The sequence below is a fragment of the Leptodactylus fuscus genome, chromosome 5, assembly GCF_031893055.1.
Source record: "Leptodactylus fuscus isolate aLepFus1 chromosome 5, aLepFus1.hap2, whole genome shotgun sequence".
Lineage (NCBI taxonomy): Eukaryota > Metazoa > Chordata > Amphibia > Anura > Leptodactylidae > Leptodactylus > Leptodactylus fuscus.
Window position 1 is genome coordinate 31,938,498 of NC_134269.1, and position 17,871 is coordinate 31,956,368.

The 17,871-nt window shown below is 42.8% G+C and overlaps 1 protein-coding gene across 3 annotated transcripts in view; it reads right to left on the reverse strand.

Annotated features, from left to right (window-relative positions):
• CAMSAP3 (calmodulin regulated spectrin associated protein family member 3) overlaps positions 1 to 17,357 on the reverse strand; it is a 62,766-nt gene extending 45,409 nt beyond the window's left edge. For 2 of the 3 annotated variants that reach the window (XM_075272824.1, XM_075272823.1), the window contains exon 1: positions 16,676 to 17,357. In XM_075272824.1, the coding sequence (XP_075128925.1) occupies positions 16,676 to 16,787 (112 nt within the window). In that variant the 5' untranslated portion in view covers positions 16,788 to 17,357. The remainder of the gene's footprint in view (positions 1 to 16,675) is intronic. The other variant, XM_075272825.1, reaches the window with a different exon arrangement.
• Between the last annotated feature and the right edge of the window lie 514 nt (positions 17,358 to 17,871).

Sequence of the window (17,871 nt, forward strand, 5' to 3'; positions counted from 1 at the left end):
ATTACCATATGACACAATGCACAGAATATATTCTTATCTCAGCAGAGGGCTAAACCCAATTTGCTCATCACAGAAACATAAATACACAAATTACTTAAGGTGTTCCGTGAAGCTCCAGGGCCCCGGATGAAGAGTCTCTACAAGGGCCCTCACATGTCTCGTACAGCACTGGTGTCCTGGGTGTGACACCGAACCCTACACCCTTTATAGTTATGTCACCTCTACAGCTGGTAACACGCACCCTGATCCATATAGTGGAAGTATCCTATTTAGCCATACAACGAACAGACCCTTATGTCCCAGATGGGACCAAATTATATAAGAAATGGCCTTCTCTCTCCTTCCCATAGTAGCCAAGAAAGCCGCCTCTGCTACACCAATAGGCCACGTATTGCCAACGAATTCAGAGAGAAAGAATGCAGAACAGGAAGCTTTTATGCAAAAAATGATGAATGAGATGACATATCCACAGGCAAATTATTAACACGAGACCTCATCTTCTAGTGCATTGTCTAACAATGGTCTCCAGGGACTGTGAATACTAGATAGTGTCAGACCATGAGAGAGCATTGGATTTCCAAAGACACATTCATGAAGGTGTTGGTTTGTCTTGAAATTCACGATCCCAATGGGCTAAGAAACCTCAACAATCAATATTAATGTGAAGAAATGGTTGGCCTAAGTGTCCTCAATTATAGAGCGAGGGAGAGTGGGTTGACCGTTGTCTCATGACCCTGAAAACATGGACCAATTATCTATGATGACCTGGAGATGGTCAAACCAGACTAAACCTATGAGGCCCTACACACTACATGAAAGTCCAGATATTTTGTCAGGAATGGCTGCCTATCTTTTAGGTAAGGAAGTAAGTGGGGCGTTCCAACTAAAGGTAGATGTCGGAGGAAAGAAGGATAGGACATGTTGGATAATAGCCATAACATCCTACACAACCAATATTTTCCATACTTCAGTCATTGTCCATGGCTAGGTATCTGCATTGGTTGTTCTTCATCCTTTGCCTTCTCTTTGTTCCTTGTTATCTCCTTTCACTGTTTATTTAGTTTATTATTCATCGTGTTCTCCGCTGTATACATAACACTACAGCACGTGAGGCCTTGTGGAGCCATGTAGAGGGCAGGATGTGAAGAATACAAGGATACTTCAAAAAGTTTAAGACCTTAGAATAATGGACCTGTCATAGATTCTAGAGACATTTGTGTGGCGGAGCCACTTTCCAGGGATGTTCATTCCATATCTACCAGAGAGGAAAATTCCTTCAAAAACAGCTGGGGAACTTCTCCTACCTATTACGTGCCCATAGACAGGACATAAACCAGGCTCAATCCAGATGTTAGATTACTCTGTGTAGAGGCGGACTAATACAATAGACATTATGGCAGTGCCCAGGGGACATGGCCATAAGGAGTCTTCTAGCCAGTTACAGCACTCAAGAAATTTAATGGCAAGACAAGAAGAGAAAAATGCTAATGCTAAGCGGTCCTCAAGAGCTATAAGCTAACCCAACCCAAGTTTATCATGACTATAATGGTTGATAAGGGGCCCCATGATCTTTGCTGCCCTGAGCCTACTCTCAGGGTTTTCTAACTTTAGAAGAACTAAAGAAAGAAATACACCAATAAGGCCAGATACTGGGTATAATTAAGTAAGGTGGCCCAACATGCTTCAATACTTGGCCCCAGTGTAACTCATATCTTCATGAAGGAAATGAAAAAAAATACTGCCATAGAGCATCACAAGAGAAATGGATACTACAGTGTACAGACGTTATATATACCACAGTCTATAAGAGACTGGACATGCACATTATGATAGATAGCAAGGAACATGGGCATCACTTCCAGGTAGTTGGAAGATATGGAGACCACCAGATAAAGAGCCCATTTCCCCTAAAAGAGCAGTTACAGTTTGTGGATGGAAGGTATATATGGGAAAATAAAGACAGATCAATGTGGAACTAAGTAAAGGAGGACAGACTAGAGACAAAAATAACCAAAAACCATTCATCTGGGCTAATGGAGGTGTGCAGGTTTTGCCCAGGTCTTCTTATTGAGTCCATGTTGGTGGAGTTTGGTGTTGGATTCTGGTTTCCAAAGTGTAACTAGTTATATGCATTTAGTATAAGTTTAGAATGAAACATTACTAAGTTTAAGAGCATCTAGAAAGGTAGATTGATCCTTTCTGGAAGGCCTGTAGTAGTCCTATCTTCATCTAGAGCAGTAGAAGCATGGTCAGAAGATGTAGTGGCCTACTGAAGTTCAGAGTCCTCGGGACACATCGTTACATAGGTCAATGTGCATAGTCCTCTGGATGTCTAGAGGTAATATGTGGTGAGTAACATCTCATGAATAGTTTGGACACTTGTTGGCTGAAAATGAATATCCTTCCAAACAGGGAACAAAGAGTGACGGTAGCTTATCTCCCAAGAAAAACATGGATCATGGTGTTGAGATCCAACATGCCCAATTATTTAATCCTTTAACATCTACTGTCAAAAGAACGTCTAGAGACTCTCACACACATTACGTTGTTGATCAGGATTGGCCAAATTTTTATCTAATAAAAAATAAATAAATGGCTGGCTATAGAGATTAGTCTGGAACCATCATGTCCATCCCCTTCTATGCTCCATTTTTACTCTTCTGTTGAGTTTCCTGAAATTCAGATCTTCCTCTAAAGCTCCTCTGGGGACATACTGTTGATAGAAGACTAAAGGGATTAAGGGAAAGGACCAAGACTCGTCTCGCGTTGCTACTACGGTTAAAATTGGTCCCTATAGAATGCTACCATCACGTAGATGAGTCTTTTCGTGTTTGTTTCCTATACATTCATCACATATGACAAAACTATCAAGCATGAGATCCGTGCCCATGACAGTGCCCTACCCAAAAGTGTTGAAGACACAACAACAAACCCAGGCTTGGGTTCTAGTGCCGTCATAGCTAAAGAATTGAAGGACTCCGGATCAGGCATCTGTAGGCTGCTGTAATACCACTCTTAATCTCCGTGTTTATATTCCTGGCAAGATTTAACAAGCCCTTTGGTTATTACGATTAATTAAACACTTCGGCCTGGGGCAATATTAATTAACAGCACACCCCAATCCTCGGCTGTCACCTCCATGTACTACACCCTGTATGATATCACCGTCAGCCAATCTCTGGTCACTTCAATACAAAAAAGTGACGACAAACCCCTCCCTGATAGACCTGCTGGATACAGAACAATACAACTCCCCACCCTGAAGAGCTGACAGTCTAATGGGCCGTAGCACAGACATGTCAATAGGAAGATTAATTTATATAAATCACTTTGTTAGTGTCTGCGAAGGTTAAGCCAAGGTAAACACATCATAGACATGACAAAAATTTCACACTTACAATAGGATAAGGTCTGTACCAGAAAATTTGGTTGCTCTCTTCCAAAAGCAGTGTCACATCTGTTGTCTATGGTATTGCAGCTCAATAGCAGGATTTCAATGTCAAGCTGCAGTACCAGACAAAGCCCCTGGGCAGGTGTGGCGCTGTTTCTGAAAGAGAACATCCATGTTTTCCTAATGTTGCACAATCCCTTTAACTAGGCGTTGACAGATCAAGAATTACAGAAAAAAAAAATGTCAGTTTTGATGTGATTGAAAAAGATCATAGCTCTATATATATGGTAATATGATGGACGGGGATATATGGTTACTAGGGCTCTCAGACCAGAGAAGAATGAAAAAACTACAACTAGATTTTCTTATTAAATTAATACATGTTTCTAACTTAGCCCATCCACCTGCAAAGGTCAGGGAATAGTAAGACTGGGCTATTGGATTTCAACAGGCCCAATCCTTGTTTTCCCAAGTGACTGGCATTAGCTTACTCCTTAACACATGCAAGCTCAGCCAAGTTGGGCATGTATGTGTATGGGAGGGTTGAGGGGAATGGAATTAATATTCAACCTAGTTGTGTAAGGCCCGGTTCACATCTGCATTCGGGTGTCCGTTTGGGGACCCCCAAATGGATACCTATATGCCTAGAGAAGCAGTTACCTGGGAAAACATGTGGACCCCATAGACTATAATGGGGTCCGTGTGGTTTTTGCATGAAACATGCAGATAGAAAGGTCTAGCAAGTAGAAGTCTCTCCACATGTTTAACCTCATGGACCTCAATATAGTCCATGGGGTCTGTGTGGTTTCCTTAGGTAACCACTTTTTAACGCGTATAGGTTTCCGTTCGGGGGGATCCCCAAGAGGAATCTCTGAAAGGAAACCCAAATGCAGATGTGAACCAGACCTATGGCTAGCCTTACTTATAGGCCTTGTATGAGTGTATGGCGTCACTCTCAAAACTCCTTGAACATGTCCACCTTGAGCTAGCCTCCCACCTTTCGTCCATCTTGCTAACTTGACCAGTTACAATGTGAATTCTGCGTTCCGACGCCATCACTTCACTGAAACCGCCCTAACCAAAGTTGCTAATGATCTACTTACTGCCGGACTGCTCTGTTCACCTACTTCTAGACCTCTGTCCTCACGACACTGTGGATCCCTCTCTCATCCCTTGGCATCATAGACTCTGGTCTCTCACTAATATTATAGACTATCACGCCACATTGTTATCTGCCGGTATACTTGGATATGTATTCGTATACTTACTACTATAAATACCTTCTTAGTAAATACAGATCTAGTGTGAGAAGAACACACGTGTGCGAGAACCGGGTCCAAGCCCGCCAAGCTGGGAAAAAGTTACTCACAAAACACCAGCAGCAAGATAAGTGCAGACATGTTTGTTGTGCAGGCGGAGAAGAGGCGGATAATAAACCACCACCGTAATACAAGAGGTGAAATTATGTCAATTGACAAACAAAAGAGCGGCTGTACAAGCCTGGAATGTACAGGGCAATAAGGCACCTTGCTTTTTGGCCATCTTCCATCATGTCACCCCCCTCTCCAACATTCCTAAAAACATTTAATCCAGGTCAGTGCCTTTACTAATGGTTCCAGCGTCCCACTGCAGAGCATTGCACAACTCTAAACCTGCAGAGCATCTCAGTCTTACAAACGTCTCATGGTCTGCATGGAGGAGCCGTTCCAGCGTAGGGCTATACAACTGGTGACTAATGGACTCGCCCAGATCATAGAATTTTTTTTTCCTTTACTTGATTCCTGTAACATCCATTGCCAAAATGGCGCATTTCTGAGGTCAAGCTGAGCCACTCTTATTGAAAGCAGTGACCTGTCCTCTATGTGAGGATGGCCATACACATTGGATGAGCAGAAAAGCCTTATCAACCAATGTGCACATCTAAATCCCATCAATATTTGGTGTGACCTTTGCCTTCCATCATGGATGTGTATGACCAGCAGGCTATAGGGGGTCATTAAAGAGGAGGTCAGAATGAGGGGTGTGTAGTGATCTCTATAGATCAGGGGTCAGCAACCTTCGACTATCCAGCTGCTGTGAAACTACAACTCCCAACATTCTCCATTCACTTCCATGGGAGTTCCAAGAACAGCAGAGCAAGTAGGCATGCTGGGAGTTGTAGTTTTACAACAGCTGGAGCGCCAAAGTTTGCCTACCCCTTCTATAGATAATGGAGGTATATGAAAATATGAGAGAAGAAGGTGGATAATGGACTGAAGAGCACTCAAACACCAAGGCATGGTGAGCACCATGACAGCAATAACCACCTTTCCAGTTCTTCAGTCCCCTAGCTGCAAGTAGTAATCCAGGAGCGTAACTCGAGGTGTGAAGGGCGACTTTGCAGCCAGACACCTTAGAGGGCCTAGAAGGAGTCCCTTCCAAACATGAGGAGCCATACTATAAAAAATACATTATAGCTGGGGGCCTGATGTAGATTTTACAATGGGGAACATGAGTTTCATGTTACGCCTCTAGGTAGACATTGGAAAGTGATGCCCCACTCCTGGATTACCGGTTATACCTCTGATCAGTATCTCCTATTCTCACTATGGGTAAGATCTGTATGGACATCTTGTAGGGTGTGGATTACCACTTCACTGTGCTTGTATATAGGCTTTGGCTCAGATGTGTAATGCAAATGAGCAAAACTTCCAGTGCAAGAGAGCGCATGTTCCACACCCAGTCTTTATACATGGCAGGAGCGGGGCCCCTCGACACCTTTGTGAGCAGTGTTGTCTTGTTGATCGTTGTGTATTACATGGTGCAGGGTGTATTGCATAGTGTAGGATCTATGACACTACTGTATGTTGTGCTTCTGTGCTACATAATATACATGATATATTATTTGTACAGTGTTCCAGCCTGCGCTATATCACAGTATATTTGCTGTAAATAAGGCTATTCAATATGAGCAAGCTACATCAACTTTGTCAGAGTCCCAGGAAAACACTACAGTACATGTATAAATGCAAATCTATTCAGCAACACCAAAGCAGGAACAAAGGGCTTTGGTTCCAAAAGTAGGAACTGGGAGTCACACTATTGATCAGCTGACCTGCGCAGAAGCGGATGCCAAAATCATTGTCGATCACTCAAAATCAGACCACACATTTCTTTTGTAGCGGCCACTACAGGGCAAAGTTAGAATTGCATGGTGCCTAGTGTTTGCAAACACATAATGATCCTCCAGAACAGCTGCACCACTTCAGGTCCCTTTTGTTGATTTCAGTGTGATAACGCCTCCTCCCTTCATTCAGGTAATATGTATAGATACTACTATAAGGAAAATGAATAGGCTTTAGCATTTCATGAACGAACGGTTCTGGGTGCCAACAGGCCTGACGCTAGAGAAGATCCTTCCATGATTGATCTTTGTTAAAAGTTGGCTTGTACCCGATATCCGCAGATGTTGTAATACTATATTACAGTACACCAGGTACATGTGATCTGGCAGGTGACTTTTTTTTTTAATAAAGCTGCATGAACCGGTTACCCAACGTAAGCTATTTATAATATACTCCGCCCAGGCATTTCTACGATGTTAGATACTTGTGGCTAACTACCAAGAAGTCGCCTTCTTCTACGTGTATATGACATATCCAAGCAGGAGGACAGTACAGAGGTGTGGGCAGGTTTCATGTAGACATAACTTTCATCTGTTTGTTCTTCTCCAAGTCTTATCTACAGATTTTCTGCCTATGGCGCAGTAATAAACTAGATTATATAGACTCTCCACCTGATATTCTATCGTAGCCAGGACTGGTGCACATATAGTACCTATAGTGCTGGAATGTAAAACCTTGTGGACCTATGGGCCGGTAGACCTATATTAATACTTCTTTTTATCCAAAGTTTTTAGTAAAGTAGTAGAATCGACTATATCGGCATGCTATTGTAGGAGAAGTGTGTATTACTGCCCTGTGGGGATACACGTGGGCTATCAGGTAGCTGCTCCTATTGTGCAGTAATCCAAGTAGACACAGAAGTGTCAGTAATATACGTACACCAGGAGCGGACTGATAAGAGCCCGAGTCACACTTCTCCATAGCTTTTCCATTGGCTATGGAATCATCTTAGTAAGATCATAAAATATATATATATATATATATATATATATATATATATATATATATATATATATATCTCACATGCTGCGTCCATCTCACATTACACAACATACAAAGTAACATGGTCGGTGGGCTCATTAGTCTCTTGTTTACATCCACACGGTCATACAATCTGAATTCATCCATATACCGCCATACACTGTCCCATGGTAGGTGTATGCATCTGTAGCATGCAACATGATTGCACATGCATACCATGTACAGCAGGTATATGTGTATACATCCAAAGCATGCATTGATATACAGTAGCATAATACATATCATGTCACAGTTTATGGCCGATATCAGCCGGTATGTGTCCACATGTATCACTTGCAGAACTCGACAAACACTTTGCTCTGCATTCAAAGTCCATGCAAATTCCTGGCTATTTGTTCTGCTTCCGTATACCCAGGGAGGGAACAGTGCAGGGTGACAGTATACAGCGCTGGCCTGTAGTCAGCTGTGTGATAGGGATATGTCCTAGTACTGTGGGTATCTGTGGCTATGTAGGACACGCTGATACCAGAGCTGGCCAGCCAGGCCTTGACATTGGATAGTTTGTATTTTCTCCGGCAATGTCCCGTTTATCGCCAGAATGCTGAGAATTCCCTTCCATCTTTCTGTAGTTCTATTAACCCTCTCTACACTAACACAGTGGCCGGGACTGCTGCTCATCTCAGCATGGCCTTATATACAGGTAGCAGAGTATAAAGCTCCTCCAGATACAGAGGCAGTGGTGTACAGGACAGGACTTTCACATTTCCCTGTTTTATCTTAATGGTCCATATACAGTTATCAGTTATATATCAGTATCAGTTATTCTCCTTGTACACAGTCCTGTAACGTGCCCCATGTATAAGATCTCTACCTCTTTCATATATAAGAACACTCACCCTCCTTTAGTCCTTATGCAGGAGGATCTCTGACCTTCTGGGCTTCATAATAAAGAAGTGATAGTAATACTCCATTCTTCTTAACAGTTTCCTAAATCTTCACTTTACGCTCTAATCCTCATAACTCTGAGGGTCCCCAACTCACCACCTTCTGCATCTGATAATACTAAGTGCCCCTAACACTTCGCTTCTGTTTCTCGTAATACTGAGTGTCTCGGACTCTAACTCTTCATCCTCTTCACAATTCTGAGGGTCTAGAACTCTCCACCCTCTGATCCTCATAACACTAAGGGTCCCCATCTTAGCACCCTCTAATCCTCACAACACCAAGGGTCCGCATCTTAGCACTCTCAGATTCTCATAACAATAAGTGTCCCCATCTTACCACCCACTGATCCACATAACACTAAAGGTCCCCATCTTACCACCCTCTAATCTTGATAACACTAAGGGTCCCCATCTTAACACTCTCCGATTCTCATAACAACAAGGGTCCGCATCTTACCACCCGCTGGTGCCCATAACACTAAGGGTCCCCATCTTAACACTCTCCGATTCTCCTAACAAAAAGGGTCCCCATATTACCATCCGCTGATGCCCATAACATTAAGGGTGCTCATCTTACCACCCTCTAATCCTCATACCACTAAAGGTTCCCATCTTAGCACTCTCCGATTCTCATAACACTGAAGGTCTCCATCTTACCATCTGCAGGTGCCCATACCACTAAGGGTCCCCATCTTACATCCACTAGTGCCATCATAGTTTCTAAAATGGCTGTGTGATGGCTGTTCGGAAAGTGTGTGAATAAGTGTTATGAGGTTTAGTGGCTGGTAAGATGGGATCCTCAGTGTTAGGAGGAATCAGAAGGAGAGAAATTAGGGACACCTGGTGTTAGGATGATCGGAAAGTGGAAAGTTACAGACTGTTAGAATCATAGGGACCCTCAGTGTTATGAGAATCGGAGAGCACTAACTAAGGGTCCCCATGTTACTCTCATAACACGGAGGCTCCCATAAAATTCTGACAGTCTGTAACTTTCCACTTTCCGACTATCCTAACACCAGGTTTCCCTAATTTCTCACCTTCGGATTCCTCCTAACACTGAGGGTCCCCATCTTACCAGCCACTAAACCTCATAACACTTATTCACATACAGCCATTTAGAAACTAGGATTATGAATGGGCCTATTCACATGTCCTTTTTTTGACAGACCATTTTACATGTTAACAAAAAAAACAAAAAAAAAACCCAGACATGTTCCACGTTTGTCCATTTAGACAGATACAAAAATAGACATGTGAATATACCCCATAGACTAAAGACCAAAAGAACAGTTTCTCATTGACATGTCTGTTTTTTTTTTATAGATGTTATATCTAAGAAAACCAGAACTGACATGTGAATAAGGCCTAAGGGTCCAGAAGATTCTACTTTTTAAATTCTCATAACACTGAGAGTCACCATCTTTTTACTTTCTGATCCTGATAATACAAAGTGTCCCTAACTCTCCACCTTCTGGTCCTCATAATCCTGAGGTTTCCCAACTTTCCACCCTCCAAGCGTCGTCACAATAAACATCCCATCATCGACCCGCTTTACCTCATCACCCTCACAGCTCCTCTCTCCCCCACTCTCTGATTCTCACATAACTAACCATTCCTAAGGCTGGGTTAACATCTACATTGGAGTCTCTGTTGGAGACGCCGTCGCACAGATCGCCACAAGGAGGACTTTTTTCTCAGACGCTTTCAGTTTCAAAATGGCGGAACCCATTATAGTCAAGAAACATAGCGTAACTCTTCACCTTCTGATCCTCTGAGTGTTCCTACTGAGGAAGCATTATGATAGGATCACTAACCAAGTCATCCCCCAAATATACAAGACCTTCCCACCAATTTCCGGAACCAGATTACCAAATGAATCCCAAATGGATTTGCTCCTCTGCACTTCTGACTTTGCGCACACTTGGGCAACACAACAGGGCACCGTACGGGAAAGTTCTGCAGGCTATGCTTGCCCTACCAATTGCAAAAAAGGGTATACCGATGTATACTTCCCTAGAAAATGCCAAAAGAGCTTCTGCAGGTTCTATACAAATGTAGTATGAACATTTACACAGGCCATAGACACTGTATATAGCGATATAGTAGCCTACCACCCAATACACACAGCCTGGCTACTTTTGGTCACGCGTTACAAAAAAGCAGCATTTTTCGTTGCAGGAGTGGCTAGAAAAGGAATATATACGAAGATCTTATACGCTCAGTTGTCCGAATGTATCATCCACGATTACACATATGTACAGTCATACACACACATATATATCAAACACGGTAGTCCGAAAAACAGAAACCCTATTGTAACATCTGACCATACGATACACTAGTGTCCATAAAATCCAATGCAAAAGATAACATTATAGGTTCCTATGAAAACATGACCAATGATGACGGTTATGGGGGAACCAGTCGCAATGGTCACTTACGGCTGACATATAGCCATGGAACATAACTCCTGTACACTCCACCTGCCTACAGATCAGTGGCGGGGAGGTGAAAGGCAAGCAGAAATACTATAGCCATTCAGGAAGATAAATGGTGGGGTGGCCGCGCTCGCCTACAGAGGGTTCAGCTTGCACAGCAGCCACAATCTGCAATGTTTAATTCATGGACACAGAACAAAGGGGAAGAAGAGGAGGGAGAGGCAGAGGATCACTGAGCACCAGAATAACATGTACAGCACACCGCATCGTATATATGGTGCACATCATCATCCTCCTCTTTACATACACATCTACGCAGGCTCTGCCTACACAATACCAGGGGGTGTACCGCAGTACACGGTGACGACAGCCTCCATACGTATATACCGCAGCCCACTATCCAACGCGTCCCCAGCTCCACATGTATATTATATTATCCGTATCTGTCACTGGAGCTCACAATCTAATTCCTCTACCACAGGCTCCCTATTAGAACCCAATTAACCCGTCAAGACATTGTTAAATGGGGTCCCCAGAGGAGAGAAAGATGCCAGCTCTATGTAGATGTGCACTAGTCAGATCTGCACTCAGGCCCTCAGGGCTTGGAGGATGCCGTGCTTGCTAAGCATTGTGTCATATAGCACAACGTCTATGGTTGCCCCCAAAGTGATCGCAGAATCCAGCTCATTAGATCCATTTTACTTCATGCCTTGCGTCCCAGCGCAGTTTAGGTTATCATTTATATGGTCCATATCTATCTATCTATCTATCTATCTATCTATCTATCTATCTATCTATCTATCTATCGCCTGAATATTGTGGGGTTCTGTAGAGGCAGAAAGGGTTAATAATGGCTGACCCCTTTCTTCATACAATATTGCAAGACCAGATTTGCAATATATCGGGATATCACTACATGACGTCATTTTACTAATACAAAGAAGGACAAAGACTTAGGGGCGCACTATCCTGAAAAGCGTAAATGTCTGCTGTCCTGCGATACATTATATGGGAATTCCAGTAATGACGTGATTGTACGCCATAGTGGATGCTGGATGGATCTCCTCATCTGAGGACAAGCTACTGAAGACCTCCATAGAGACTAGGACAATGTATACAGTTCATTGCAATGAGGATGCTTTCACTATTGCTCATAATGAAGACAAGGACCAAACTCAATGGTGGCCTAACCAAGTCTAACCAACCTGGAGGGACTGTCCACCATTAAAACAACATGGTTGCTTCTTCAATAAACAGAGCCACACCTGGTATTGGTGGTATTGCAACTCATCCCAATTCATTTTAATCAAGCTGGGCTGTAATACCAGACCCAACCTGTATACAGGCGTGGCACTGTTTATGGAAGAAATTAGCTATGTTTTTCTGTAGCAATGTCTACTCCCGTATAGTCAACCTTAGAATAAATGGAAGGTGAGGGCCCTCTACTAGACCAGTACCAAAACCAATTGTTTAGAACGCTGTTATAAGTCCAAGACCTGAGACCACCACCAATGTGACCTACTAACATGTCTAGGTGATGTCAACAACAATATTTTACCATTACTTTCCTTTAATATCCCGAAGGAGTCAATATTTAGCTTCAGAGAGATGAAATTATGACATATCACATGCGACCTGGGCCACAAAAACATCAAAAAGGCCAAACATGTCCACCATGTTCCTAAGAAATGAATCAGAATTTGTTTCAGCAGTTGACCACCTGGTGTCTGCCCACTCTAATAATGCCCCAAAATTCAGCCATGGACTCTTAATCTGACCATACATAGCACAGTCTGAAAACTGTACGAGATGGATCATGAAGAAGATAAAATGAGAACTTCACTAGAACTTGGGATCACACAATGAGATAGAAGGATGGGATCTTCTCATAGACTTGAAGAAAGCTTCTTCAGAAGTGACCACGTGGCAGAGTTGGACTGGTCCACCAATGTACCCAGGCCCTAACACAATAATGGTCTAGAACACATCACCCAAATTTGACGGGTACTATGATGTATATCCAACAAGTTGTTGGAGGGTGGACCACTAGAAGAAATTTTTCTGGTGGGTCCAAGAAACATAAATCTGACAGTTTCGGTGCTCTCTAAGTACCAGATAAAGAAATCGTAACCATAGCCAGCCAGTCCAGCAGGTGACAACTTCAATATTGAAGTGTAGGCTGAGGCCCCACGTTGCGGAAATGCAGCTTTTTTGTTGCAGTTTTTTGAGCCAAAGTCAGGAGGGGATTAAGCAGAAGGGAGACGTATAAGAACTTCCTATATATTTCCTATTCCTTTTGCAGCCATTTTTGAATTTGGCTCAAAAAACTGCAGCAAAATCCTTAACCTTAGGCTGGGGACCCACATGGCATAAACGCCGCAATTTGCCCGTGGTAGAAACGCCACAGGGAAAAAAAAAAAATTGCAGTATTTTACAGTCAGGGCAAAGTGGATAGGATTGTAACAAATCCCATGTCCACCTTACAGTAAAAACCGCAGTGCGGACACGCTGTGATCTCCAAAACCAGCGCAGTTATTGAAATTGCAGTATGTCAATTATACCTACAGAAACACCGGTGGTTTCCCCAGAAATATAATTGTAACAAAGTCTGTGGAGGAAGAACCGCAACAGAAATACATTGCCGCCACGGATTTTCCCACTTCACTTTTTTGCTGAGGGCCTTAGCCTTAGAGAGGTTTTCCAGACCCTAGTTATTTTTTTTTATACTAATGATCTGTATCTGTACAGATGATCAGTATCTGATTTATCGGGTCAGACATCTTGGACCCTGCATTGGTCAGCAGGTGCGGCTGTGTCTTTACTCTAGAAGCAGCTCTGCTCCTACTGAAGAAATAGTCACAAATATACCAGACCACTGTCCTGTACAGTGTTGCAGCCAGATCAGCTGATCGGTGAGGGTTCTGGGTGTCAGACCCCCACAGATTGGATGCTGATGACCTATCTTATTCTAATTCCTTCACATTGGATTGTTGTAAGCCAAACTCACCACTGGCCCACTATCCAATGTGTACAACGTCAATAAATCTTGTTGGGGATATGAGGATCGGAACGCTGAATGTTACATGCCCGATCCTTTTGTTCCCAGGGAAGAGGAACGTGGCAGCAGCTTACTCTACCCAAACACATGTACACTTGGCAGTGCCAAGTGTGTACATGTATGATGGGGCTGGGAGGCATAGTAGTCTGGCCAACAGTTACTGAACGTACATGGCCAGTTGGTCACCAGACAGCCCAAGTCAAGTCAAGTCTATATTACTGTGTGTTCATTATAATCTACTGTTTCCTGTTATCAGCCACTTCAAGGGTGAGTGAACATGACTATGGAGATGGAGTCTAGAAAATGTCTGCCCCCATGGGCACTACTTTACCTATCACATCTCACGTTCAGAGAACTTCCAGAATTATTTAAAGGGATATAAAGAGCCTGGAGGGAAGACAAGGGTCAGGACAAGGGGATTTAAAGAACATCAAAAAGAAAAAGCTGATGCCATGTCCAACCCCTCAGGCCCTGCACTAGGCATAACACAGCGGATCGGTTTTCAGTGGAGCGTTCCTATGCATGTAACAATTCACCTGCTGCCCTTATATAAGGCGTAGTGGCTCCTTTAAGATCACGTTTGGCTTTTGAAAGTAGCTTGGTCATTGCCAAACACGTATGAGGCAGTCATATGTGAAATAGGTGTGAAATACGCGCCCGAGTCAGAAAGTTGTCAGATATTTTCACATACAAGCGCATGTCAGTACGTGGCACAGATAAGGCGTCAGCACTGTAACATAGGGAATGACCAAGTCATCTGAGACAGGTGACATCACACCTGCTGCGGCCTGTAGGTCAGGCTCGGCATGAGTCAGTGGGCTAGTCCGGGCCCAGGGAGGGGACAGCACTGACATATACATGTATACACGATAGATAGATAGATAGATAGATAGATAGATAGATAGATAGATAGATAGATAGGTGAAACACAGCCATGTGACACCACTAATATAGTCAAAAGGAAAATACACACCCTGCTTCCGGCCTATGCAAAATACACCACGGTTGTCAAAATTAACCCCTTAATGCTCGACCGACTTAAAACTAAATAACAAAACGATATAAACCGAGGACCCCAGGACTACGACACACCCTAAGACACAAACAATAGGAGGGCCCCAGTTTAAAACACCTTTCAAAGGCTGGGGGTGTAATAAGGGTGGGTGGATTAAAAAACAAAAATCTTTACATTATTTTAACTACGGCTTCTGCAAACAACCCTGAAGGTGTTTTGTAAGGTAGGAGAGGTCCTCGTAAACCGCTCCCCACCCCCTATAAAGAGATGCGGCCTTGTGTATGGCTAGGGTGGGAGAGGCAGCTATATTTATTTGCTAATACCCATTGGGTCTATTACAAGATAACAAAAAAATAACCCTGTAAAACAAAGGGAATTTATATAGCAACATACAAAGAATACAGGGCATTACTGATATGTGCCTCCCATCTACTACAGTGTGGTCTAGCCAGGGAAAAATAGATTATATTATACTTTATATTTTAATGCATTTTATATTTTATTTTTATACATAATTTATATATTTAAACATTTTATATTTTATATCTTGCATTATACATTTCTACATTTTTATGTGTAATGAGACATTCAGGATTAATTTAATAATTTTTATTTTATATGTATTTAACATATGGTTTATAACATTATTGAATTAAATATTATAAATATATTTATAGTATAATTTAAAATTTTACTTTATTAAATTAATAAAAATAATATAGGGAACATGCCTTTAATTTTTTTTTAATTCATAAAAATATATTTCAATAGAAAAAAGGCAATATAAAAATCATGACTGTGTCACTCAATATAATAAAATCCACGTCAATTCCTATGAATACCATCTGTATGTGCAGACAGCAGGGCACAGGGGGTTAACCAGAGCCTCCCCTCATTATTAATGAAACAGCAATAACTAAGTCAGCAGTCATGTATCTGAATGTAAACAGGAGTTTATAGGGTGGGTCTCCAGACCTCAACTGCCCCCCTTTATGGGGTAAGATACCTATGGAGACTGTGGATATGGAGTTGTCCTATATCCTTTAGGATTGCAGGTGTGATGTCTATGGGATGGTGCAGGAATTGTGGTTTATTCGGCCGCAGATGGCTATAGATCTCATAGGAGTAGGGGGGGGATTGGAGCAGTAATATAGATTATATTTACACACACACACACACTAGGTCATAGTCTTATATACTATTATTTATTATATAGCATATGGGCTGCAGCCAGGATGCCCCCCTTTACCACCCTTCATGCCCATATAGTATATAATAGTACATTGTAATATTTTAGATTATATGGATGCCAGTTTGCCACCCTTCATGCCCATACACTATATAATAATGCTTTGTGATATTTTATATTATATGGATGCCCATGTTTGCCTTCCATATGCCCATACAGTATATAATAATGCATTGTGAGGTTTTAGATTATATGGATGCCCCTGTTTACCACCCTTCATACCCATACAATATATGATAGTGCATTGTGATATTTTATATTATACAGATGCCCCTGTTTGCCATCCATATACCCTGGCAGCCTCAGTATATTATATAATAACGACCTGATACTAGACGCCCTATGAAGGTATTTATAAGGCAGCATGCCCCTGTTTCCCCCCTACTCAGCAGATCTGTATAGCATGCAGTGTGCCAGGATACCCTTAGCCCTTACCTTTGCCATAGCATTTGTAGATGAGCCAGCTGAGTGAGGCAGAGATCCTGGCCTGCTGTACATCATATACATCCAAGGGTTTAATCTCTGGCACCAGAAAGCTCTTTTTCATCCTTGTCCCCCTGTGTTGGTGGCAGGGCTAGTGCAGAAGACCCATCAGGGGAGGGAGGGCATATGAATGGGGAAGAGGCAGACAGGGAGTCCTGCAGGCAGTGCACACAGCACACAAGGGCAAGGAGACAGTCTGGCTAATCCCCCCTGGTCTCTGGGCTCCCACCCCTCTGCTGGGGTAAGTGGGGTTCTTGTGGAGAGCTGTCCTTCAGCACCACATGGAGGGGAGGAGGAGGAGGAATATGGGGGGCACAGGGCAGAGCTGCATCCAGCACTGGAGATCTCTTCCTTGCAGCTGTCTCAGGTGCACTGACTGGCTGTCTCTCTCCTCCCTTCCCCCTCTCTCTTGCTATGTGACCTCACTATAGGGAGGAGTCTCTGTGCCTTGCTAACAGGTAATTCAGAATGGACAATGGAGGAAGGATCAGGCAGTTCCCTGTGCTGAGCAGGATCCAGTGATTCATCATGGCTGCAGTGTATTATCTCTAGGTGGCTCCCTATGTGAGACCACTGCAGGGGGATTATGTGAGGGAGGGTCTGGCATCTTTATAGGCAGCGCTGGCACTGTATGTGCAGTATGGGAGGCAGACAGGGCAGGGCATTGTGTTTTCTCTTAGCTTTGTGGGAATGTTTTGTGTTATTGTAGCATTAAGAAACAACAACGCACTATTGTCATGTTATGTTGTTACAATATTGTTACATTATAGGTTATATGTATTGCAGGGGTTGTGAAAAGACCTAGGTCTGTCTAGTTCGGCTCATGTATACTCACATTTTCTATTTGTTACATTTAAAAAAAATCTGATTTGTAGTTCCAAAGAGCGAAAATAAACCCAATGAACCGTACAAGTTAAGGCCAAGTTCTCGAGGGAGAAAAAAAGTCCTGCGCGGAGGACTTTTCTCTGTGCCTGTTTTATTATAAAAACCGCGAACACCATTATAGTCTATGGGTTCACGGGTAACCACTGTGTTAGTGATTGGGCGCTCCATCATTGGAGTTCCCCAGTGGAAACGTCAGACAGCCGGGCGCAAATGTGAACCTAACCTCATGCCGTTATAAACACGATTTCCATCTAAGTAACAGC